This window comes from Ursus maritimus, unplaced genomic scaffold, assembly GCF_017311325.1.
Source record: "Ursus maritimus isolate PB19 unplaced genomic scaffold, ASM1731132v1 scaffold_29, whole genome shotgun sequence".
Taxonomy (NCBI): domain Eukaryota; kingdom Metazoa; phylum Chordata; class Mammalia; order Carnivora; family Ursidae; genus Ursus; species Ursus maritimus.
The window spans coordinates 27,666,403-27,690,472 of NW_024425452.1; the positions used below are offsets into that span (position 1 = coordinate 27,666,403).

The window sequence follows — 24,070 nt, forward strand, 5'->3', positions numbered from 1 at the left end:
CCAGATGAGTGGGGTATGACTGTATTTTTTTAATCCAGTGGGAAATTCACTCCATTTTTATAACTTAACCCTATGATACCTAAAGTATACTGTAGTATCATGGGTAAGAGAATGAACTTTATTAGGCCTGTGTTGGAATTTTGGCTTTATCATTACTAGTTCCATGATCACAGGCAAGTAATTTATCTCTCTAGACCTTAATGCTTTTACCTGAAAAATGAGGCTAATAATACATCCTGAATTAGAATTGTTGTGGAAGTTAAACATGATAATGCCTGTGAAAAAGCTTTGAAGGCGTGCCTGACTCACTGAAAGCATCCAGTACAATCTACCTATTACATTAATATTATTAAATATAGCTATGATTGATCTAGTATGTTAATTTAAGAATCAACATCTTAATTTATCTTTTTTGTGAGTAGTATAAGCATCTTAGTATAAAATTGCTTTAAGAATTTTACATAATTTACTTTGCACAGAAGTAAAGCAAAACATGATTGTAATGTATTATTAAACCAGAGTAAAATATTATCACTTAATATTATTATAAACAGGAAAATATAGTAACCTGTAGTGTTTATTGTCAAGTTGTTTTTGAGAATTGTCCAAGCTTTTAAAAATAATTGGAATGTGAAATATTTTAAAATAACAAAGAGGGTTTCTACAGCTAGGCAGGACAATTTCATTTATGAGAAGTGTTACATAAAACATTTCCAATATATACCATTAGTGTATATTTTAAGTATGTCTTCATTCTTCAGTGAAATCTGACAGAAACTACACCCAGCTTGCTACACATTCAAGTACTGCTCTGTTAATCTCTTATGGAATGCATCTGCAGTATTTTCATTTACTTCCTTTGTTGCCTGTACACTTTTTGCTCATTCATCCCACCTGCAAGTGTGCTTGTATATTTTTTAGCATTGCTAATATTCAGTCTTTTAATTATATAAGTTCTGTAGAAGTCATGTAAGTTATTGTCCTTTAGCATTATATTAGCCATATATTTTGCATGTTACTGTCAAAGAATTTATGCATCAGTTGTTAAATTGTGATGTCCCATGTTGTGTGCTGATGTTATTGCATGTTATTTTATGCTAATGTTGGAGGGCTAATATTAACTTAATAACATTGTGTACTTTTGCTTTTTGAAATAATAAAGTGATTTGCTTTCTTCTACAGACACAATTAAATCTGCTTCTGGATAAACTTCGAAGTACTGTGAGTACACTTAGAAAAAAATCCAGGGTTTTTAAGTAGTCGTCTTAAATTATTAGTAATTACCAAATAAGCACAGTAAACTTGGAATAATTAGAAATTAATTTTTTAAAGGTTTTATTTATTTATTTTTATTCAAGAGAGAGAGAGAGAGAGTAATAAGCAAGAGGGAGAGAAAGCACGAGCCAGGGGAGGGGCAGAGAAGCAGATTCCCCACTTGAGCAGGGAACACAACGTGGGACTTGATCACCTGAGCCTAAGGCAGGGGCTCAACCAACTGAGCCACCTAGGTGCCCCTAGAAGTTAATTTTAAACTGAATTCCCTCATTTGAAAAAATCAGTTTTTACGGGCACCTGGGTGGCTCAGATGGTTAAGCTCTGCCTTTGGCTCATGTCATGATCTCAGGGGTCCTGGGATCAAGCCCTGTGTAGGGCTCTCAGCTTGCCAGGGAGCCTGCTTCTCCCTCTCCCTCTAGCCCTGCTTGTGCTCTGTCTCTTTCTCAAATGAATAGATAAAATCTTTAAAAAAAAAATTAAAAATCAGTTTTTAAAATGATGGTCATTTTGGTTAGGCTTCTTCTGAAGAAAAGTGAAATATATATGTGATATATATGTGAAGTCATTATTTATAAATATACAGAATTCTCTCAATGTTATTAAATTAAGATTATCCTGTAGTTTCAGAAAGGTGAAAATATTTATGTGGAGAAGAAAACGTATTTCTTTTTATTATTTTTTTTAAAAATTTTATTTATTTATTTGAGAGAGAGAGAGAGTGAGAACACGAGCAGGGTGAGGGACAGAGGGAGAAGCAGACTCCCTCCTGAGCAGAGAGCCCAATGCGGGGCTCGATCCTGGGACTCCAGGATCATGACCTGAGCTGAAGGTGGATGCTTAACTGACTGAGCCACCCAGGTGCCCCGAAGAAAATGTATTTCTTAGGATTAAACAAAATGCATGTAATTCATTTTCATTTTATTATTCTAATAGTAACATTCTCCAACATGGCAATGTTGATGTGGAAAAAATGGACTTAATATCTTTATGCCCTGTTATAGAGGCAGTATTTCTTAGGATCTCTTTTTTAACTAGACATTTTAGTAGTTAACTCTGTTTTTTATTTTTTTATTTTTTGTTTTTAAAGATTATTTGAGGGGGAGGGGGGAAGGGCAGAGGGAGAGGGAGAGAGTGTCTTTTTTTTTTTTTTTTAAGATTTTATTTATTTATTCGACAAAGATAGAGACAGCCAGCGAGAGAGGGAACACAAGCAGGGGGAGTGGGAGGGAAGAAGCAGGCTCATAGCGGAGGAGCCTGATGTGGGACTCGATCCCATAACGCTGGGATCATGCCCTGAGCCGAAGGCAGACGCTTAACCACTGTGCCACCCAGGCGCCCGGGAGAGAGTGTCTTAAGCAGACTCTGAGCTGAATGCAGAGCCTGATGTGGGGCTCTTATCTCATGACCCTGAGATCATGACCTGAGCCAAAACCAAGAGTCAGACGCCCAACCGACTGTGCCACCCAGGTGCCCCAATTCATTCTTTTTTTTAATGGTAATTTATCAGAGAAAGCAGTTTGATATGTGGGTTATGTAAATGAGGCATGATTCCAAGGTGAGACATTTTTTAAACAGATCTACTGAACTAACCAGGTATTCTTCCTTATCAAGTAGGCATTTTGGAAAGCCAAATATTTATTCTGTTGGTGCTGTTATTGCTTCACTTATTGTTAGACTGGCTTTTGGGACCATTAAGAAATTCTTGCACATATCCTCATTGTTTGCAAATATTTACCATCTTAACAACCAAACATCTTTAAAATCCAAATCTGATAAGGAGGGTGTTTTATTTTTGTTACCCAAATATAGTGCTACTATAAAATGAGGAGATTTATAAGAAGAAGGTATTTCTAAAAAGGGTTCTGAAAGTGCTTGCAATGAGCATCATTGTTGAAATAACTCTTCAGTTTTCTAAGGGGACTCGTTTGGAAAGAAACAGTAATTTGGATGTCGAGTGTATTTGCTTTCATACCCACAGTTTCATTGTATACATATCCATATTCTTTCTGCCTCATTCAACATAATCTGATAACTGAGTCCAAGTGAATGCCTTTAAAAGCTTTTAAAAATACTCTTTAACAAATAGAACTTTAAATGTGCAGTGGTGCAGCTTCAGGACTTACTGTATATTTTTGAAGTAGAATGATGAAAAAGGTTGAATTTTTTTCCCCCACTTCGGCCTGAATTTGAAGAGGCATAATTTTACTTATTTCTCTTGTTACAGGACAGTTTTCTTATCACAGAAATATGGCACCATAAATACACATAAATGTAGAATAAAATCACATCTATATACCTGGAAAATGTATTGTTTAAATATGTTAAAATATTTTACGATGAAAGACTTTTCTTTTTACAATAACACAATTTTTGGCACTCAAATCTACAATGTAGTATTTTTCTTTCTTTTTTTTTAAAGATATATTTATTTTAGAGAGAGAGAGAGCATGAGCGGGAGGGGCAGAGGGAGAGAGAGAGTCCCAAACAGACTCCATGCTAAGCGTGGAGCCTGACGCAGGGCTCAATCTCATGACCCCAAGATCATGAACTAAGCTGAAACCAAGAGTCGGATGCCCAACTGACTGTGCCACCCAGGCGCCCAGTATTTTTCTAATATTAGTATATAATGCAGAAATTTATTCCAAGCTTGAAATTTTAAAAGTATCTGTTGAGTTTTAAATTCTTTAGTGATTATTTTAAGAGGTTCAAATATTAATGGTAACATGTCTGAAAGTTACTGGTATTTAATAGAAAAGCAAGGATGCTGTATGTATTATCATTAAAAAGTACCTTTATTCTCCTAGGGTGCCAGCTTTATTCGTTGTATCAAACCTAATTTAAAGATGACAAGCCACCACTTTGAAGGTGCCCAAATTTTGTCTCAACTTCAATGTTCAGGTATTTTCATGTTTTTCTAATTTATATGCATGTGTGTTGGGAGTCTTAGCTCAGACACTTTAATATGTACGGTGCTTTCAAACAACTCACAGTTATCTTGTTTTTAAGTGCAATGATTTTTACTTTTGATTTCTTTTAATTATAAGAAAAGCATGGCTAACAAATTATTTGAGCAGTATTGGGGTATAGTTTATTATGAAATAAAACAGTTCTACAGCATTGAAGTAAAATTTATAAAAACTCTTTAACTGCAAACCTAGATCTCCCTTAAGGAGGTTGCTTTCCGACGGCCTTCTCAGTCTGGCAGCAGGTCATTTCTCATGCCCCACGTAGCCGGCGCGGGAGGTAGGTTCTGGTGTCCTTGCTGTCACTCCACCACTTATTAAAAAAAAAATAAAACACGATGCCCTTGGCTGCTGCAGAACTTCTGTGCATTTGGTTAAACTCCCGCTCTCCAGCTCTCACCTGCCACATTCTAACTTTGCTCAGCCGCGGAAGTCTTCGGAGCAGGCACTGTTCTTCCTGGATGGCATGCATGTCCATCTGCCGTCCCTACCCACGCTGCTCCTGCTTTCTCCCAAGGCCTTGGTCCTCTCCTTGCCTTTTGATTCATCTCAGGCTTGTGATACTTCCTTAAACTGTCTTGTCTTTCTCACTCCTTATATTGTTCCTCTCAAAGTCATTATAAAGCTTATAAAGCTAGGGTCACGTAAGTTTCAGGGTCCCTCATTTAGATGGGCTCCTTTGAAAGAAAGCCCTGTGCCTGCTTGTGTATTCTTTTGCAATTTTGTACTTTTTTCTTAAATTACAATTATATAAGCTGTAGGCAGACCCACCCTGCTCTCCTCAAATCTTTCAGTCTCTGCCAACGGACAGCCTCATGTCTTTACTGGAAGATGGAAATCTTCACCTCTGTGCTCCCAAACACTGCTCTCTACCTACATAACCTTCCCTCCTGTGAAGAGGGTGGAAGTGCCTCTCTTCTTAGTTGAGATTATAGTTCTTTGGAATCATCCCTTCTACCTTCTCCTGAATCTTTAATATCGATTATGTATATTGAACCATTCCCTTTGAGGTGGTCTCTCTCATTACCATTTAAACATGCGGAGACCTCATCCTAATTCCCTCTGACCCACAGTCCCTTCCAGCTTTGTCCGTATATCTCACCTCACTTTTTGTTCTCTAGTTTTTCCCTTTTAGTCCAAGAATAGTCTGTTCTTGCTTTCTCGGTTTCCTGCCTTCCACTCACCCTTTAACCCAAGAGAATTCAGCTTCCACCTTGACCAGTCCAACAAAGTAATTCTTGATGAGGTCACTCGTGATCTCACTGATCCCAAATCAGATGTTCATTTTGCAGCCCTTATCTTAGTGTTTGTCACAGTGGCGTTGACTTGACCAGTCGCCCTCACGTATCCTTTCCTTGGCTCCTGAATCAGCTCATGTCCCTTTGAATTCTACATTGCCTTTCCATTTTCATTATTTTTTTCCAAGTTAAGGAGAATTAAATTCATGTAGGACATCTTTTACTAAGATTACTGTCTTCTGATGAGCCAGCACCAGGGCAGAGTAGGGGAAGGTTAGAGAAGGCAGGTGTTCTTCTCTACAGCCTTGAGGTCGTGCTGCCTGTCTGTGGCAATAAAGAGGGTTCTGAGTATAACCAGCCAGACTGCACCAACAAGCCCCTCACCGAATTCCCAGGGAAGGAGCCAGGGCATGGAGATTTTTCGAAGGAAGAATACTTGGGTTAGCGATTTTTATTTTTTAAGTGTTGAAAGGTCTTTAGGGTAAATTAGCTTCAAGTGCTTAGAAGGCAGCCCTGGGCTTGGCAGTTTGTTAAGCTTCATGAAATTCTTAATGAGCTTTTGTGAACCAGCTCATATGTTGTCTTCAGCCTTTGGGCAAGCGAAGAGACTCAGAGGTGGCAGATGTGTACATTCCCAAGGGTACTTGTGTGTTCGATATAAATGGACAGGAGTTTTAACAATACCAGTCAAACCTTTACTTTCTCCAAGCACAGCCCAGAGCTAATTAGTTGTAGTTTTAGATACTTCTTTCCATAGGAATGATTGCCTTTATGTGCTTCATTAATTAATATTAAAAATTACAATAGTTATATAGCTGACTCTAACAAAAGTCAAATAGTACAGAATAATAGAAGTAAAAAGTCTCATTTCTCAGAGGTGACCACTTAATTCTGTTTTGCGCATATTTCTTATACTGGTTAAATCTCTGTCTTATTCTTTTTAATGAATACATCATATTCTACCATATGATTGTAACATAATTTAATTGATTGATATTTAAGTTATTTCTGTTTTTTTTTTTCCATTACAGTGACCCAGTGGACACGTGTGCATTCTCTATGCATATCTTTGTCCACATGTGTAACAAGTTGTAGGATAGATTCAAAGAAGTAGAAAGTACTGAGTCAAGGGAATAAATATTTCCAAATCGCCATCCAAAATTGTTGCACTGGTTTACTTTCCCCACCAGTAGTATACGTGTGTGTTTTCTTACACTGTCATCAACGCTGAGTACTACTGGTCTTTTGTACCTTTGCCTGGTAGGTTAAAATTCAATAGGTTAAAATTCTGGTAGGTTAAAATTCAATCTGACTGCCTAGAAAAGATATCTTTCCTATGAGATTATTCCAAAATAAACATCTACTCATTTAAAAAAAAACATTTTGTAGTTTCATTTTGCTAATTTAATTTTTGACCACCAGGAATTTATTTTGGTATAAGGAATAAAGTAGGGATCCAGTGTTATGTTTGTTTTTTAAATGGCTGGCCACTGTCTTAACACTTTTTGTTGAATAATCTTATCCCTATTGATTTGAAAGTCCCAGAGAGTGAAACCCAGGTCTTTTTTATAAATAAAAGTACTGGCATTATTTACAGTTGTTGAGCCTTCCCCTGACTACTTCATACTTTTCCTGACATGAAAAGTTCATGCTGACTTAAGGCTCAAATAACCAGCCACTAGAGTTATACTGAAAATATTCATTTTATAGACTCTTTACCCCAATAGACTAGTTTCTTTGCGAGGTGAGTGAAAGAGGATCTTTATGAAACAGTGAGCTCTCCTTTCTTTTTCTTTTTCTTTCTGTAAGCATAGGTGAGAATTTGGGAATGTGTCTGACTACTTCTTGAAGACTCTGTCAAGAGTCTTGTTCTAAAATTAACCTCAGGACTGGGAAAGTGGCTTAATGCGGGCCTTTACCTTATATGCTATTGATTGTGATAGAGGTTTCTAGCAGAAAGAAGAAACAAACTAGATTTGAGTGTTCTAGGGACCAGTAATTTGTCCTGAGAAAATAGTCAAGCTGATTTTTGACAAAATTTCCTAAAATAGTTTTAGGTAGTGGGTAAGTTGTTACATATTGAATATGAATACGATATTCCCTATGAAATATTCCATTGTGGATGATTCCTATAAATTGCCCCTTTCTAAACATTAATTTGTAAAATTGTTAGATCATTCACAAGTTAGTTTCGGACTTCTGTACAGAGATCGGCAATAATTGGTGTTTGTTTATGAATCTAGGTATGGTGTCTGTTTTGGACTTAATGCAGGGTGGTTTCCCATCACGAGCTTCCTTTCACGAACTGTACAACATGTATAAAAAGTATATGCCAGATAAACTTGCAAGATTGGACCCAAGACTGTTTTGTAAGGTACAAATACTGCCTAAATTGAAATTTCTTAGCTATGAACTATCTTTTTTACCAGTTACTATCTGGCATTTAACTTTCGAACTTTTATTTTTCAGGCTCTTTTTAAAGCTTTGGGCTTAAATGAAATTGACTACAAGTTTGGGTTAACGAAAGTATTTTTTAGACCTGGCAAGGTAAATACATTTTTATTTTAAACTTTAACATGATGAATATGGATAGTTGGAGTCGATGCATATTTTCAAGTGTTTAGTGATTTGTATTATTCATGAATTATATGATCACTAACAGTATGCGTCTGTGTACACACACACACACACACACACACACACACACACACACACACGGTTTCCCTACTTGGGAGAAGTTTATGTGTAATATTTTGTACGAGTTCTACAACTTTTATTTCACATTCAGAAGTACTAGAATTAGAGCATTGTTCAATTGGATTTTTTGCTTAAATAACAGGTAACCAGAACTTACTAATTTATTTTTTAAAAATTTAATTAATTAATTTTTTAAAGTAGGCTCCCATTTTGGGGCTTGAACTTAAAACCCCAAGATCAAGAGTCAAATGCTGTACCGACTGAGCCAGCCAGGCGCCCCTACCAGAAAATACTTACTGAAAGCTTTTCTAAAACATATTAATTCAGTGTTTAATAATTAAAAATTTCACAGTACTTTTGAGTCTTCGTTGTAAGAACAAGTTTTATTGGCATATGATAGATGTATAAGGTATAGGAAATTGGACTGAAGTTTGTGCCAAATTCTGTCAAACCCCAGAATGAATGAATGTATAAATACTTTTGTATGTAACGTAGTTAGGCTAACCCATAGTTTTTGTATTTATAGATTTTTGTACTAAATTACAAGACTGACTTCTAGAATATCTCATAACAAATATGTACAAAACAAAAATACTTAAATGCTATTCACAATCTGTTTGTAATATTTTCAGCATTCCTAACTTTGTTAATATTGATTGAATAATAGCATCCTCATAATTTTAAACACAACTGTAATTATATAATAGTCATCTATACTTATTTGACTTAGCAATATCATTAATAAATATCTCTACTGCCTTGAAGGCTAGGTTAATGATAATAAATAAATCTAATTTCACATTTTTGGGCATGAGATAAAAATCTGTGTAATACTTCCCTTTGAATATTTTTACTGCAGAGGATCCGTACCATGTCTTGTATAAAAGAAAAAAATTAAAAGAAAACAAATATATATTCATAGTTGGCTTAGCTGTAATCATATATATCTAAAGTTCAACATTTCCCTTACTTCAGGGCTATAGCAATGATTTTAGAAATAGCCTGCGAAAACATTCGGTCTTATTTGCCTCAAGAAAAATTAATCAAAAGAATGTGTTGAAAGCATAAGGCAGGTTTTCAAAGATCTTTAATCTTGTTATGTTACCTTTAACTTAATATTGATTATAAGAAGCCTTTGTATTGATAGGTGTGTGACATCCTCAATATACTGTAGTGAGGTATTTGATAAAGGATAGAAATCATTATATAATTTGGTGTTAAGTTGTGGAAATAATGCATTTTATTTTTTAATAGCCTAACAGCTGTTTTATTTGTATTGTCTGTCTCTTCGTAGCAATTTCTTACATCTGACCAAAATAGGGAGGGAGGTTGGGAGAGTCAGTTTTGGTGGTACCTGATTTTATTATATAGCTGACCTTCACTTGTCAGAAACTATATACATCTGTCTATGTATGTGGATGAGCCAATTCAGAAACATTAGCCCTTTTATCATTCTTTTCTCAGTAAATATTTTGCCAACCATCTGTAATTGTCATTTAAGATTTTTTCTCCTTTTATTATTGAATCTTCTAACTAGTGATGAGTAATGAATGCCCTCTTACCCCTCCAAAAAAGGATGCTGAAGGAAGGAAGAGAAAGGCAGTAAAATGTAGCCAGATATGTTTGAATTTGCTGAGACTCGTGTCTGTAATTGGTTTGTGATCATTTCCAGGAAGTTAGATTTTGGACTTGTAGTTATTTTGTATCTCTCTGTGTGTTTAAAACACATTTATCTTTTGATATTGATGCTAAATTATTTCATTTCCTAGTTTGCAGAATTTGATCAGATTATGAAGTCTGACCCTGATCATTTAGCAGAATTGGTTAAAAGAGTCAATCACTGGCTTATCTGCAGTCGCTGGAAGAAAGTTCAGTGGTGCTCACTCTCAGTCATCAAATGTAGGTGTTTTCTTTCACATCAAGATCTGTAATTATTTTGGAAATGAATTGGTTTGTGGAATGTCATGCAGTTGTCACAGTGGTGAGTGCTGGGCTGAAGGGACCACTTTGCTTATTCAGGCTGTGTTCCTGGTTCCATGTAACACCTCCACGTAGTGTACATGGTAAATATTTAGAAAATATTTTTTGTGTCTGTTACTTATCTTCCTATCCAGATATGTTATGGAAGAATTAATTTCATCATGTCCTAAACAAAACAAACAGAACTATGGTCTTGATTCCTCGCCCTCCCTCCACGTGACCCCCCAGTCTCTCAGACTTATGCCAGAACTTCTCTTTTTCCACCTGCATGGCGTCACCGGTTCACACACCAGAAATTTCAAGATTGTAATTGTCTCTCCTCATTTGTCCCTGAAATCATGTCAGTGAACAAATCCTGTTGATTCCTCCTTCAAATACTGTACATTCTTTCCTCTTTATTGCCGGGGTCTTAGTGGTACCCTGCCACTTCCCCACTCAACTTCAGCAGCTCCCAAACTGGGTTTTCTTGGCTTCCTGGGAGTTCTTTTCCCAAAGTTTCTCTCTAAACTAAAAGCCTTTTATTAAGGCTCTCCTTTTAATACAGGGCAGAATCTTAGACTGTCTTTCCAGACCCCGCGAAATGGGGTTTCAGCTTCCCTTTCCAGCCTCTTCTGCCACTGCTCTTTTAGCCGCTGTTCGCTCTGACGCGCTGGACCAAGCTACTTCTCTGTGTGTCCCTGTAGGTCAAAGCAGCTGCTTATCTGCGCCCAAAACAGGGATTCGGGGCAGAACGTTTTTTGGGTTACCTGAGGGTGTGTGGCAAATATTTGATTGTATCTAATTGTATATCAGTAACTTGATTAAATTTATAACTGTCCCTCCCACCTCCCCACTTGCCAGTGCTAGGCACACAAAAAAGATTAAGTAAGATACACCTTATTAATAGATAAATAAAATCCCTTGGACTTAGCCAAAAGGAACCATGCAAACAAAGATTATTATTGAGGTCTTTTGTTAGACAATTGTGAATAAAGATAAAAAGAAAGCTATAAGAAGGAAAAAAAAAATTAAAAGCCCTTTTTCCCATCGTTTTCCAAATAAAATATAAACACATTTGTTGCTGTAGTTCAATGCTTTCAGCTTTATACATTGCATTATGATGGAAGGCACATTATATTTAAATTATCTGTGCTACACCAGTTGTGGGTTGTGTTATGCAGTGGTGAAATCAGTAACCAGACAGGATTTTTGCAGGATGTTAATAGGGAAACTCTGAAAAAAGTGTGTCAAGGTCAGATTAGTGTAGAATGTTCTGGGTAACTTAAGTTAAAAAGATTCCTTTACTGTAGGGCTCTCAGAGACTTGACTATGTATGTTCATTGTGAGTCTCCTAAAGGAGGTACAGCGATAGCTTTTCCTAAATTCATTTGAAAAGTGAGTCCTTTTTTCAAGACAGACCTGTTACCGTTTAATAGACCGATATTTCCTAGGACAGTTTGGGAAGCAGTAGTGTGACATAATAAGGGAATAACACATTTAAAAGGTAAATCTAGCCACACACATGATGTGCTTTTTATTTTAAGAAATATAAGGAATTAAAGAAATGTTAAACTTCCTGATTTGTTATCTGGTATAATATGTTCATCACAATTTCATATTTCTTGAGAATTGCTTTGTGGAGAGGAGTGGTTTTTAAGAACACGATATGCCTGATTTAAACTGAATAATTTTCTATCATTGTATTTTCCTCTTACACATAGTGAAAAACAAAATAAAATATCGAGCTGAAGCCTGCATCAAAATGCAAAAAACCGTTCGAATGTGGCTTTGCAAAAGGAGACACAAACCTCGGTAAGATGAATAGTGCCTCCAGAATCCTACTGAACCTATTTACCCTAATATAAAATGGCTATAAAGTCATAATGAAGAGCCGTTTGGGTACTCTTAGAGTTTTCTCCTTTGTCATGTTCTTTGTAAAAAGGCATATTAGTCTGTGATTTTATATTATATACTTGAAATTAATTAATTCATTATTTCATTACTCACCTCATGCTACGAAAGGATTTGAAGTAGCTTACAAAAATATAAACACTATAAAAGGTTGAAATAAATGGCTAAGAGAAGCCCTTTTATTCTGATTATTTTAGTATTTTGAGTTTCTTGATAAATGTCAAATTGGCATTGTTTTAAAAAAACTCATTAATGTTTTCACCGTAATTCTCAAGATTATCTATAGGAATTATATTGTCTCACTGTAAATTTAGTCTTTATTTTTGAGTCTTATTAATTTAGACTTTTTAATCTTAGAGTCCTGAGTAACTGTTAATCCTTAAACCTTTTTAAAGAGATTAGATAACTTTTAAATTCTTCTATAATTTGAATTCTCAAGTTTTTCGGTGTAATTATAGAAGGCTAAAATATTACTGATAGGCATCAGTGTCATTCACACCCATACTTGATTATTTCTTTTTTACCTTCAACAGGAGATCTAGAAAAGAGAATCCTGGATAGTATAAAAACAGAAGTGAAAGAAATACCCTATTTAGCAATATGTTTAGCATTTTATTAAGATGAAAAATATATGCATAGCATTAAATGGTGAATTTAAACTCTGATGAAGTATTATCCTTACAGCATTGATGGCCTAGTTAAGGTGGGCACACTGAAAAAACGACTCGATAAATTTAATGAAGTAGTAAGTACGTTGAAAGATGGAAAACCAGAGGTCAATAAGCAGGTCAAGGACCTTGAAATTTCTATTGATGCTTTAATGGCCAAAATTAAGGTATGTAATTTTAATCCAAATGGCTGACTTTTTTTTTTTATAATTTAATATACTTTGTTATTGGTATTGAATCGTGTAGAAAAAAAATGTCCTTTTTAAAAAAATACAAATGTTGCACATGTTGAGTCTCAGTGATGGCAAGTGATTCTCATTCTATTGTTCTCTCCGCTCTGTGTTTGAAAATTTTTATAACAAAAAACTAAAAAGATGATTTTTATGCAGTTTCATCTGTTCTTAGGGAAGTCCTCCTCCCCACCCAAAATAGTAACTAAAATACTATACTCTGTTAGTAAGCTTTTATATAATCATTACTGAGACAGGAGTAATGCAAGTTATTTTAATTTGTTTCATGTTCTTTTACCTTCAGAAACTAATTTTCAAATTATAAAAGTAATGTAATATTATGGAAAATTTGGAGAAAACTGCCAAAACCTCTAACCCCTGCCAGTGACACTTCAGCTATTACACTGTTGCGTGGTCACCTTCCAGTCTTTTTTTAGATGCGGATTTGTATGGTTCTCCTCACAATTTAATTTTGTGCCCTTAGTTATGTTATGTCTTGTTCCTGTTATTACATTGTCTTTATATTGGCTATATCATGTACTACTTAACTGTTTTGAACTTAGCAATTAGTTTTCCCTCAAGTTTTTTAGGGAAAAAATAATGGGGCCTCTTTTTTTGTCTTAATTTTCATTTATTTAATTACCAGCAGGACTGAAAATGTCTTCGGTATGCTTGCTTCTTAATTATAGTACATGTTTATTCAAACCTTTTTTTGTTATGTTTTAGGGTCTTTTTTTTTTTTTTTAAAGATTTTATTTATTCATTTGACAGAGAGAGAGACAGCCAGCGGGAGAGGGAACACAAGCAGGGGGAGTGGGAGAGGAAGAAGCAGACTCCTAGCAGAGGAGCCTGATGTGGGACTTGATCCCAGAACGCCGGGATCACGCCCTGAGCTGAAGGCAGTCGGTTAACGACTGAGCCACCCAGGCGCCCCATGTTTTAGGGTCTTAATGTTTTTCTCATCCATAAGTCAGTGCAGTTATGTGGGCTGTAATACCTTAAAGCAAGCTTTTTATCATATTATCTGCAGATATTTTTTGTAGACAGTGGTAGGTCTTGGAGGGAGAATGGAAAAAGAAGCTCAAGAGAAGAATGAAAATGCTTTGGAGAAACTTAACTGATTTTACCAATCTGTCAGTAGCTATTTCTGTGTATGTGGTATGTTCGATGAATGTCAACCCAGCCACATTTTTTTGAAGGCTCACTTAGGAGAATCATCCAATAATTTTGATGTATATAGTAATTTCTTAAATATTCCTTAGGTTCTATTTGAACATTATTATTAAAGAATTGTAAACAAAAGCAGAATTAGCAAATCATTCCTTAAAACATAATTTTCAACTATAGTATGTTACTTCATCTACAGTACACCCTTAGATATTTGGTTACTTGATTAATAGGAAATAGATTCAAATATTTTGTCTGCAGAGATAACTTAAAAAATGTTTTGACCATTATTTAATGTATTAATAGTATAACAAAGATAATGGCTTTATTGCTCACCAACTTTTCTAGTCTTTGCTGTATATATGTATTTTTTTTATTGTAAAAGTATGTGACATTTAATTTACCATCTTAACCATTTTTAAATATATAATTCAGTAGTGTTCAGTATATTCACATTGTGCAACAGAAGATAATTTTTGGTGCATGTTTATTATTTTGTTTTTAAGTCCACTATGATGACGAGGGAACAAATACAGAGAGAATATGACGCACTAGTGAAAAGCTCAGAGGACCTTCTCAGTGCATTGCAGAGAAAAAAACAGCAGGAAGAGGAAGCAGAAAGGCTGAGGCGTATTCAAGAAGAAATGGAAAAAGAAAGAAAAAGACGTGAAGAAGATGAACGACGTCGAAGAAAGGAAGAGGAGGAAAGGAGGATGTAAGGAATTTATACTGTTGTTTTGAATTGCAAACTAACAGAATAGTGAATTCTTGGTGTTGATGCCGGTTAATGAATATTCTTATTTTTAAAAGTTATATTCTTATTTTAAAACACTAATTTTAGAATTAGTTTAAAAATATATCATTTTATAATAATAACATAATGATTTTAACTATAATCTGAATTTTGGTTAGACTCTTACACCTGAGGATTTCTTAATTTCTTTTTTTTAAAGCTGTGACTTATTATTTTATAAGCAAGAAAAAAAGGCACTTCTGCTTTTCTGCATTTTTAAAACTGATAACTTTTTGGAAGGTTGCCACCATAGGGCAGACAGGAGTGTAAGAGTTGTTTAATTGGAGAAGGAGGAGAGGGAGGCACATGTGATCAGGAACTTGTGGGTAGGCTTTCCAACCAAGTTAATCTATAGATTTAAAGATTATAGAGTATAATTGTGTTTGTTTTTGTTTATTACAGAAGAATTACTGTCAGTAGAGTTAGATTTAGTTGTTTTCAAAGTAAGCTGATAATGTGTATAGCCAGGAGGTTAATTTGAATCTACATTCTGTAACCTCTGTTTATTAATAGTTAAATTGCCTTCTGGAGGATTTCTTATTTTCTCCTAAATTTTTGAGGAGTTTTATGTTTTTTGTTACAGGAAACTTGAGATGGAAGCAAAGAGAAAACAAGAAGAAGAAGAGAGGAAGAAAAGAGAAGATGATGAAAAACGTATTCAGGTATGTAATTAGACTAAATTTCTACCAAAATAGAATCTACAAAATTATAGAACAAAAGAAGTTGAAAACAAATTTTGATTTGCTACATAAGCTGTCTTTGGTTTACCCCAGAGACAAAAGGCTTTTTCTGAAGTGGTTATGGCAGGGACTTTGGAACTAGGGAAGTGGATTCAGATCCAGGCTCTGTCACTGATAGAAATTGTGACATTGCACAAGTCACAATGAGTGACTGTGGGCTACGTTTTTTTTTCTCTGTGGAATGGGGATAAATGATAGCTGTGAGCATTAAATGAGTTGACATATGTTTAAAGCATTTAGAACCTGAGTGCCCAGTTCAATAAATATTAGTTTGTTGTTATTGTTATTATACTTAGGGGAAAGTCAAATGAATATTCACTTAAAACATAATTGTAATTTTATAACTTTATAGATATTAGCATCAGTAAGTTAGGATTAAGATAGTCTCCCTACCCCCTATTTTTTTAAAAGTCCATGTCTGAGAATAACTGATCTCTTATCTGAGTTTCTGTTTTGTCTTGGCTTTCGTAATTTATCCTGAACGCAACCAGCCTTTGAATCCCTGGCATCTGCTGTCTAGCTGGTGGTGGTAATGTGATACGTAGGGTTCTCCTGCAATACTTGGGATACTCCTGGTGATAGAATGGTGGAACTGTGGTTCCTCTCCCTTCTCTTGCATTTGAGAAAGAGAGGAAGCATTAATCGAAATCTAGAAGAGAATGGAGACTGGAGAGATTTCTGGTTAAATAATATATAGTCCTTAGTAAAGAACTTGTGTGGAGCAATTTTAGGTAGTATCGATCAAGTAAGCAAGTGGAGAGAGCTTGTTGAGATAGCTTTCCGTGCTCGGCAGGCTGAAGTGGAGGAGCAGCTGGCCCGGCAGCGGGAGGAGGAGTCCCAGCAGCAGGCGGTTCTGGAGCAGGAGCGCCGAGACCGGGAGCTGGCCCTGCGGATAGCCCAGAGTGAAGCTGAGCTCATCAGCGACGAGGCCCAGGCTGACCTGGTGCTCCGGAGGTACTGGGCCCCTGGGGGGGGAGCGGCGCCTCTGCTTTCTTTCCCTCCCTGCTTCTCATTTCAGCGGCCAGGGCCTGGGGGGAGAATCATATTCTTTAGGTCCTGATCTGTTTTAAGTAAAATCATTTAAAAATCATTTGTATCCATTTTTATACCCAAGTAAATGAAACAGTTGATTTCATCAAATTGTTGAACTATTGAAAAATAAAACTGGTATTTCAGTTCATGAAACATCTCATCTTCTACCCTGAAATTGTCAAGGAGTATTCTATAAAAAGTGAACATCTAATTTCTAAATACCTGCCATTAAATTCTGGCACAGAAATCAGTGAATATATCATAATCCAGTTTAATATAATATATTTGAGGTTGGGATTTATTATTTTCCTAATGCAAATTTTTAAAAAATATCATACACCCTAACGGTTGGAATGAGGGAAAATTTTACACATACACACATCACGTTTCACAATAGATTTCTCTTTCCAAGAAGGAAGGTTTATCGAATTGAAATGTTTTGGCTCCCCAGGTTTCCAAATTATCTCTAAATACTGAATTTTGCTGGAGTGTGGAGAAGAATGGTTGTGCTTGTTAAAAGGTGCAGGAAGGTCTTAATATATAACAGATTGATTTTTTTAAAATTTAGAATGTAGAAATGTTCGTTATTTTGATTATTTATTTGTAAAAACAGCAAAACTAGTTTGTGGGGTTCCTTTGTAGGTATATATGTTGTATATATATATTGAGAGGCACATAGATTTATGTAACCATGCTTTTCAGAATGTCAGAGCACTGTTTATAACAAAACATATTTAAAGTGTAACCACTAGGTGTTGCTATTTCCTCGTGAAAGGAAAAACTTGGTTGAAATGGCAAGGTGGTGATGAGATTTTATTTATCTAAAACAAAGGGATGGAGAAGAGTATGTTAAGTTGCCGTCATGCTTTTTCTAGAAAGTGATTACATTGGGGACTTCTGGGGTCTGAACTGTATATGAAAGTATATTCTATTTAAAGAACCTGAATAGGCCTATCCGTCAAATACAAAGTATTATAATAATTATTAAGCTCTTGGGTTTGAGTCCAGTATTTGAGCTCTTTGATGACATTTCACTGTAATTAAAAAAATATTTTCCCTGGGCTGTGGCTCTTGTAACTGCAGGCTCTGCTCAGCTGCTCCTCCGTTCCTTCCACCTGCTTTATGCTGGAACGGCTGGGCGCCTTCGTGTGTGACTGCGCGGGGGCCGGGCCAGTTTCCCAAATGACCCAGGCTCTTACGGCTGTTCTCCCTAATGTGGGTGAGGAAGCATTGCAGTTGACCCGAGGTGGCTTCATTATGGCTGAAGTTCATTTCTAAGGGACTCATTATTGGTGTTCGTGGCCAACCAAGCTTTACGTTTAAGCATTTGAAATATTAAACTATATTCAGTGCCATTCCATATGATAATGTATAAGATACTGGCTCATATGTGGACTCCTTCCCATCTTCAGAAAGGTGCACTTCTTCCAAGGGTGAGTGGTCTCTCAGAGGAAGAGTGGATCATTCAGTACCTTTAACACGAACAACAAGTTACCCGTGATTGAAGTTAAGCAGAATTAACTATGTAATGATACCACTACTAAGTAATTAGGAGATATTCAAGCAGTTATGACTTGAATGACAAAAGAGTTAGTTTTAGTTTTCCAGTAAGACAGCTCCTGGGGTGTTGTCACCTCCTGTGTGAAACGCCCCTTTAAGTTTTTGGCAGCCCTTTCCAGGAAAGTGTTCCCTGACCCTCACGTCCTCATGAGTTCCTATCTTTCAGAACCTCCTGGTTATTTTATACTTCGTACTATAAGCATTAGCAGTTCATTACGGATGCTGTTCTACACGTATATTCCATGTTTGATCATTTCATTTTACTCCACGGGCTACAAGTAAATGTTTTTGAATGTTTATTTTACCTTTGCTAGTACTGAATTCTTTCTGACAAATTTATGAGTAAGAACGCTCTCAAGTAATACTGTTCTTAATATATAGCATGAAAATGTCATTCTTGGGTTCTGTGATGCATTAAAAAATATATGTAAATGGATTCTGCGGCATTAAACAATTTCCAAGTTACTTTTCCAGCTCGGATTCCCGTCCAGTAACTTATAAGTAAGAATTATTTTCCACATATATTTTTAAAATATGATCTCAACTAATTACACATATGATCCTTGATGCAAGATGATTTCACATTACCTAAAATTATGAAATAATACTCGGATTCTGTTAAAAACAAGCACACTTCCTAGTGTATGCATTTTCTAATCTAGATGTAATAAATTTGCTCTTTAATTTTCATTGAATGCCTTTAATTTATGCTTTTCTCATAATTTTTAAGGAAGATTTTAAACATTAAACTTTAGAGTGATCTCATAGATTAAAGAAAGATAATGGAATTTTTTTTTTAAGTCAGTGAGTAAAGTCACTGAAACAAATTTGGCACAATCCAGTTTTTCATGATTCAGGATTACTTAATGACATTAACTAAAATATATTATTTTTCACAGAATCAATGGAGCAAGACCCAAAATGACACCGTATGTCATTTCTCTTTTCAAAATTTGGTTTAGTCATATAACCTTTTTTTTCTTTAACAGGTTGTGATTATTTTTTAGGAGAAATAGTTTCCTTATTGAAGTAAACTTTTGTGGTTTTTTTGTATATACTTTATTTATATACTGTATATATGAAATTTTGGAATATATATAAAATCTGAATCTTAACACTTGAGGACCCCAACTGTAACCTTTATAATGATGGTTCTCAACTTTGTCAGAACCTAATACCAGTGAAAATTGTTTTATAAGTCGTGTAACCTGCGTAGGTAATTCTCTCCAAACATAACATGTAACAGAGAAATGAAAGGGCAGTAATTTATAATAAAACAATACTTATTTTAATATGAAAGTACTTTCTCACAACTACAGGAAAACATAATCAAATACTCAGATATTTGTATTCATGCATAAGCATCACCATAAATGTGACAGCTACAAATGCAGATCGATATAAGAATGTTATGTGGGTCGATTGAATGCCATGAAATTGTGAACAGTACTTTATAAGTTCTAAACAGAGTTGAGTACAATCTCCTCTCCCTACAATAGTTGTATTCCTGGAAAAACTCTGCCAAAAATTATTAAATATTAATATTTAATAATTAAAATTTATTAAATTAAAAATATGAAATTAAAAATATTAAAACCATGCCCCCAAACAGGCTCTTTACATGTAAAAGTTTGTTTACATGTAAAGCTGTATGTATGTGGATAAGTGTGTTTCACCTCTATCTGGTGGACATGTTAATGTCACATGGAACCTGGAGCAGTTGTTGCATGTGGCAGCCCTGACCCCTCAGCTCCTCAGATGCCGGCAACGTGCTCTCGCCACAGCATTGTTACCACAGGGCACCAAAATTTTTGAAAACATCTCTGGGTGCTCTTTCCCTGTATTAGAACAGTAGCTTTATAGTTACCGTTTGAGCTTGGATTAAATCAGCCCTGCAACCAGTCCGCCTAAGGTGAAATTGTGAGTATTTGCATGTAGTTTTCGGAAGTTAGAAGGAAAAAAGTACCTGAGTGCAGGAACCATTTCTGTCTAGTCTGTTTGATGCAGCTCCTAGAGCAGTAACATAGGGTCCCGTGAGATGCTGAATCAGTAGAGATTGCCTTCCAGGGCAGTGTTGGGGCATGTGGGGAAATCTCCGTATGATCAGCAGACCACGTAGTAAAGAGCTTAGAAAGGACGTGAATTCCCTTTAAAACCTGCTGTGGGAAAAAGAATGGAGGAAGGTTTAAGAGAAAGAGATGGTAGAAAAACAGATGCTCTTAGATACTAAGAAACCTTGAGGTAGGGTGATAATATAGGGGACACCTGGGTGGCTCAGTCGGTTAAGTGTCCAACTCTTGGTCTCCGTTCAGGTCATGATCTCAGGGTCCTGGGATCAGATCGAGCCCCGAGTTGGGCTTTGTGCTCAGCGGGGAGTCTGCTTGAGACTCTTCCTCTCCCTCTGCCCCTCTGCCCACTCACGCACACACACACACTCCCTCTCTCCCTCAAATAAGTAAATCTCAAAAAAAAAAAAAAAAAGAAAAAAAAGACCTCGAGGTAGGATGATAATAGAATTAAAAATATTTATCAAATTCATGCCAAGTTTGAAAATATTTATCAAATTCATGCCAAGTTAGAAAATTCTGACTAAGTGGAGATTGATAAATGTATAGCTCAGTAGATAATTTTAAGCATATTTGTGTTTTTTACTTTGCATTTATTATCACTGATCATCAGTTTTGAAAGACTACTTTTTCTCTGACTGTGCATGCTTGGATAGACTTCTGTCAGCCCCTAATCTTAGCCAATGTTCATTACAAGGAAGGAGAATTACAGGAATCCTTTGCTCCTTTATCATCAGGGTCCCAGCGCCTGACAGACATCCAGGAAACTGCACCCTAAGGCAAACATACCCATTCTCTTTTCTTACGATTTTTACTGATTTGTAAGAGGTTACCAGAGTCTGACGAATAGAATGAGCCATGAGAAAATGATTAATTATGAAGGAAGAAAGAAAGAACAGGAAAATAAAATAATGAAATTAATGAATTGTTGATGAACATGAAACATCCATTCCATTTCACAGAGTAAAACAAATACTGAGAAAAGTTACATTCCCCTGAGTAATAAAAGTAAGTTTTGCCTTTGGGAAATGTTTATCCTTCGGAAGTCAGAACACTTCTGATTTAATTTAACATGTACTTGATGCATTTGAGTTCTTTTTTTTTTTTTTTTAAAGCATGCTTTGATTTAGAATTTTTTTTTTAAAAGATTTTATTTATTTATTTGACAGAGACAGCCAGAGAGAGAGGGAACACAAGCAGGGGGAGTGGGAGAGGAAGAAGCAGGCTCCCAGTGGAGGAGCCTGATGTGGGGCTCGATCCCGGAACGTGGGATCACGCCCTGAGCCGAAGGCAGGCGCTTAACGACTGCGCCACCCAGGCGCCCCTGATTTAGAATTTTTGAGTTTGAATATATTTCGACTCTTACTTAAACTCTGACACTATAAAATAGATTAGGTTGGTTTATCACTGTTATGCTCTCTAATTAATATTTACTAAGCAACCCCAGTGCAAAAATCCTTCTATAGAATCCATATCCTGCCAAATTTCCAGTATGTGTTTAGAACATGCTGATTATATTCCGTACATAAACAAATACCGCAGAAGCATGGCTCTCATGAGATTTTATCCAAAATTTCCTACTGCAAAAGTGGAGTTCAAGCAATCTTAACTGTATTTAAGCAAAAATTTGCTGTATTTATGGTTATATACCATGTTGAAAAGTATATTATCATAGACTTTTACAAAGTAAAATGATAGCGAATGGTTAATAAATCAACAGTCCTATCGAAAAGATAGATTTTTAATTATACTTTTAGACCTTTTAGGTAATTTACGTAATTGTCTTTTATATGACTGTGCTGTGTTGTCATTTTTCTTATAGGGAACAAATGGAGAAAGAAATGTCAGAATTTCTGAGTAGGTTAGTGCAGTGGAATTTGGGGAAATAAGTGTCACCTCAAAATCATGTTTTTAAATCACTGTTCATTATTTGGACCAGAACCTGTTCTATGAATAGTCTATTCTTTCCATGTAAATTTTCTGTACAAGAAATGTCACTTCACTCTTACACCGCTGTAACAGCAAAAGATGAACAGTGTTCTAAATTGGTGCTCCTCGGTGGGGAGACCCCTGGCATTTTGGATGGCACTGTTCCTTGTTGGTAGTATCGCCATGTTTGTCACTGGCCCTCACCAACTCAATCTCAGGAGAGGAACCTTTCCTCTCAAACAAAATAAATGTTTTGAAACTCCCTGTGGAGGTGGTGTTGCCCCCTCCCCCTGCCGCCCGCACCCCACGCCGGCTGGGAACCTCTGTGCCTAGTTCCTAGTTCAAGGAGAAATAGAGAAAGAGTGTGGCTTCTGAGGGCGTCCTCCCCATAGCACATGGTTTAAAAACCACTGCTGTAAAAATTGAGCGTCCAGAGAAAATGACTTCCCAGCAGGATCTGGTCCTTTACGAGTGACTATGAATCAGTAACATTTTAACTGTCAATTTCAAAGGTAGAGTTAATTGAAAGTCTTAAAATTAATATATTTTTTGAAAATCAGAAGTCAGTTTTTCTACTACCTGGTGTATCTTTTACATGATTGCCTTTATAACAAACCTAAATAATCAGTAAATTACACCTTTATTTTACTATTTTAATAATTCCAGAGACAGGGAAAAGCATTTTAAATGCATTTCATTTGTGTTATTTAGGGTGCTGAAGATGTTTTTTAGCAGATATATTTTGTTTGATGTAATATGAATGAGAAGTTAGTAATATTAAACCACATTTTAAGCAATAATAATTTGAATTCAATGTTATTTTTTTAAAGTATCAAAATACACTTTAGGTATGTTGGCACTTCATGTATATTCTGACAATCTATAAAACTGTACATTATGTAAATTCACTGTCTTTCAAAAGAAAATAACAACAAAAACCCATAATAATTTTCAGCTGCTCTCCTAGAAAAGACTCTTAGAGAGTTAGGAAGAAAAGAGAATTTTTTTTGTTAGTTTACTGAATGGTGGTTTAGGGATGTAGAAGAGAAAAAAAAGAATATTTGAATAAATGTTAAAACATAATTTATCGCTAAGGGTAATAGAGAGACCTTGCTGACACACAGCTGGCTCTTTCTGAGCAAAGCAATTAAGAGGAAAAAGCTACATGGAAAATTGCCAGTCACTCTGCTTATGAAAAGGATGGATTCTGCAGTAAATCTAAAACAGATTTGAACCATAAAAATGCAGGAAGAACTCACTGGCCACACATTATTCTTTAGCCCGGCTTCTATGTTACTGACAGTCATCATGTCTAACCATTGTTAAGTATGTAGAGTGAAGTGTGCTATTTTTTATTCTTTAAAATGAAAGCACAACTAGGCCTTTTAAAGAGGCAAAAGTACCTTATTTATTTCATTGCTAAGCTTAATATGGAGGAATCATTTCCTTTATTTCAGGAGGAAGTATACCTGTTTTCACACATCATTTCTCATTAAGGGTCTATGTCTTGACTGCCAAGATTGCTGTTATCTTTCAGAATGTGAAATAATGAGAAAAAGTGACCTCATTTTCAGGTATTATACCTTGATCATCCCTCTTTAAGAGGAAATATTTTCTAAGTAGCGGATGATAAAGGTAGAATTCTTGTGTGTGATGTCTGAGAAGCAAAATTTTAGTTCTTTAAAACTTAGTTCTTTTCATTTTGTGCCGTCTTTCTTTTTCTGTCTTGAAATGCGATGTGTTTAAATTCTTCCTTTGTTACGTTGATCTTACTCGCAACTTATTCTGAGTGTCTGCTGTGTGACAGGAGTCATCTTTTGCTGAAAAATAATGTTATTACAG

The 24,070-nt window shown here is 35.7% G+C and overlaps 1 protein-coding gene across 1 annotated transcript in view; it reads left to right on the forward strand.

Annotated features, from left to right (window-relative positions):
* The window catches only part of MYO6 (myosin VI), a 138,619-nt gene that overhangs the window by 103,973 nt on the left and 10,576 nt on the right, over positions 1–24,070 (forward strand). The window contains exons 19-29 of the mRNA XM_040643687.1: positions 1,183–1,221; positions 4,080–4,173; positions 7,720–7,850; positions 7,946–8,023; positions 9,943–10,072; positions 11,854–11,944; positions 12,728–12,878; positions 14,615–14,823; positions 15,485–15,563; positions 16,435–16,595; positions 22,122–22,160. Of these exons, the coding sequence (XP_040499621.1) occupies positions 1,183–1,221; positions 4,080–4,173; positions 7,720–7,850; positions 7,946–8,023; positions 9,943–10,072; positions 11,854–11,944; positions 12,728–12,878; positions 14,615–14,823; positions 15,485–15,563; positions 16,435–16,595; positions 22,122–22,160 (1,202 nt within the window). The remainder of the gene's footprint in view (positions 1–1,182; positions 1,222–4,079; positions 4,174–7,719; positions 7,851–7,945; positions 8,024–9,942; positions 10,073–11,853; positions 11,945–12,727; positions 12,879–14,614; positions 14,824–15,484; positions 15,564–16,434; positions 16,596–22,121; positions 22,161–24,070) is intronic.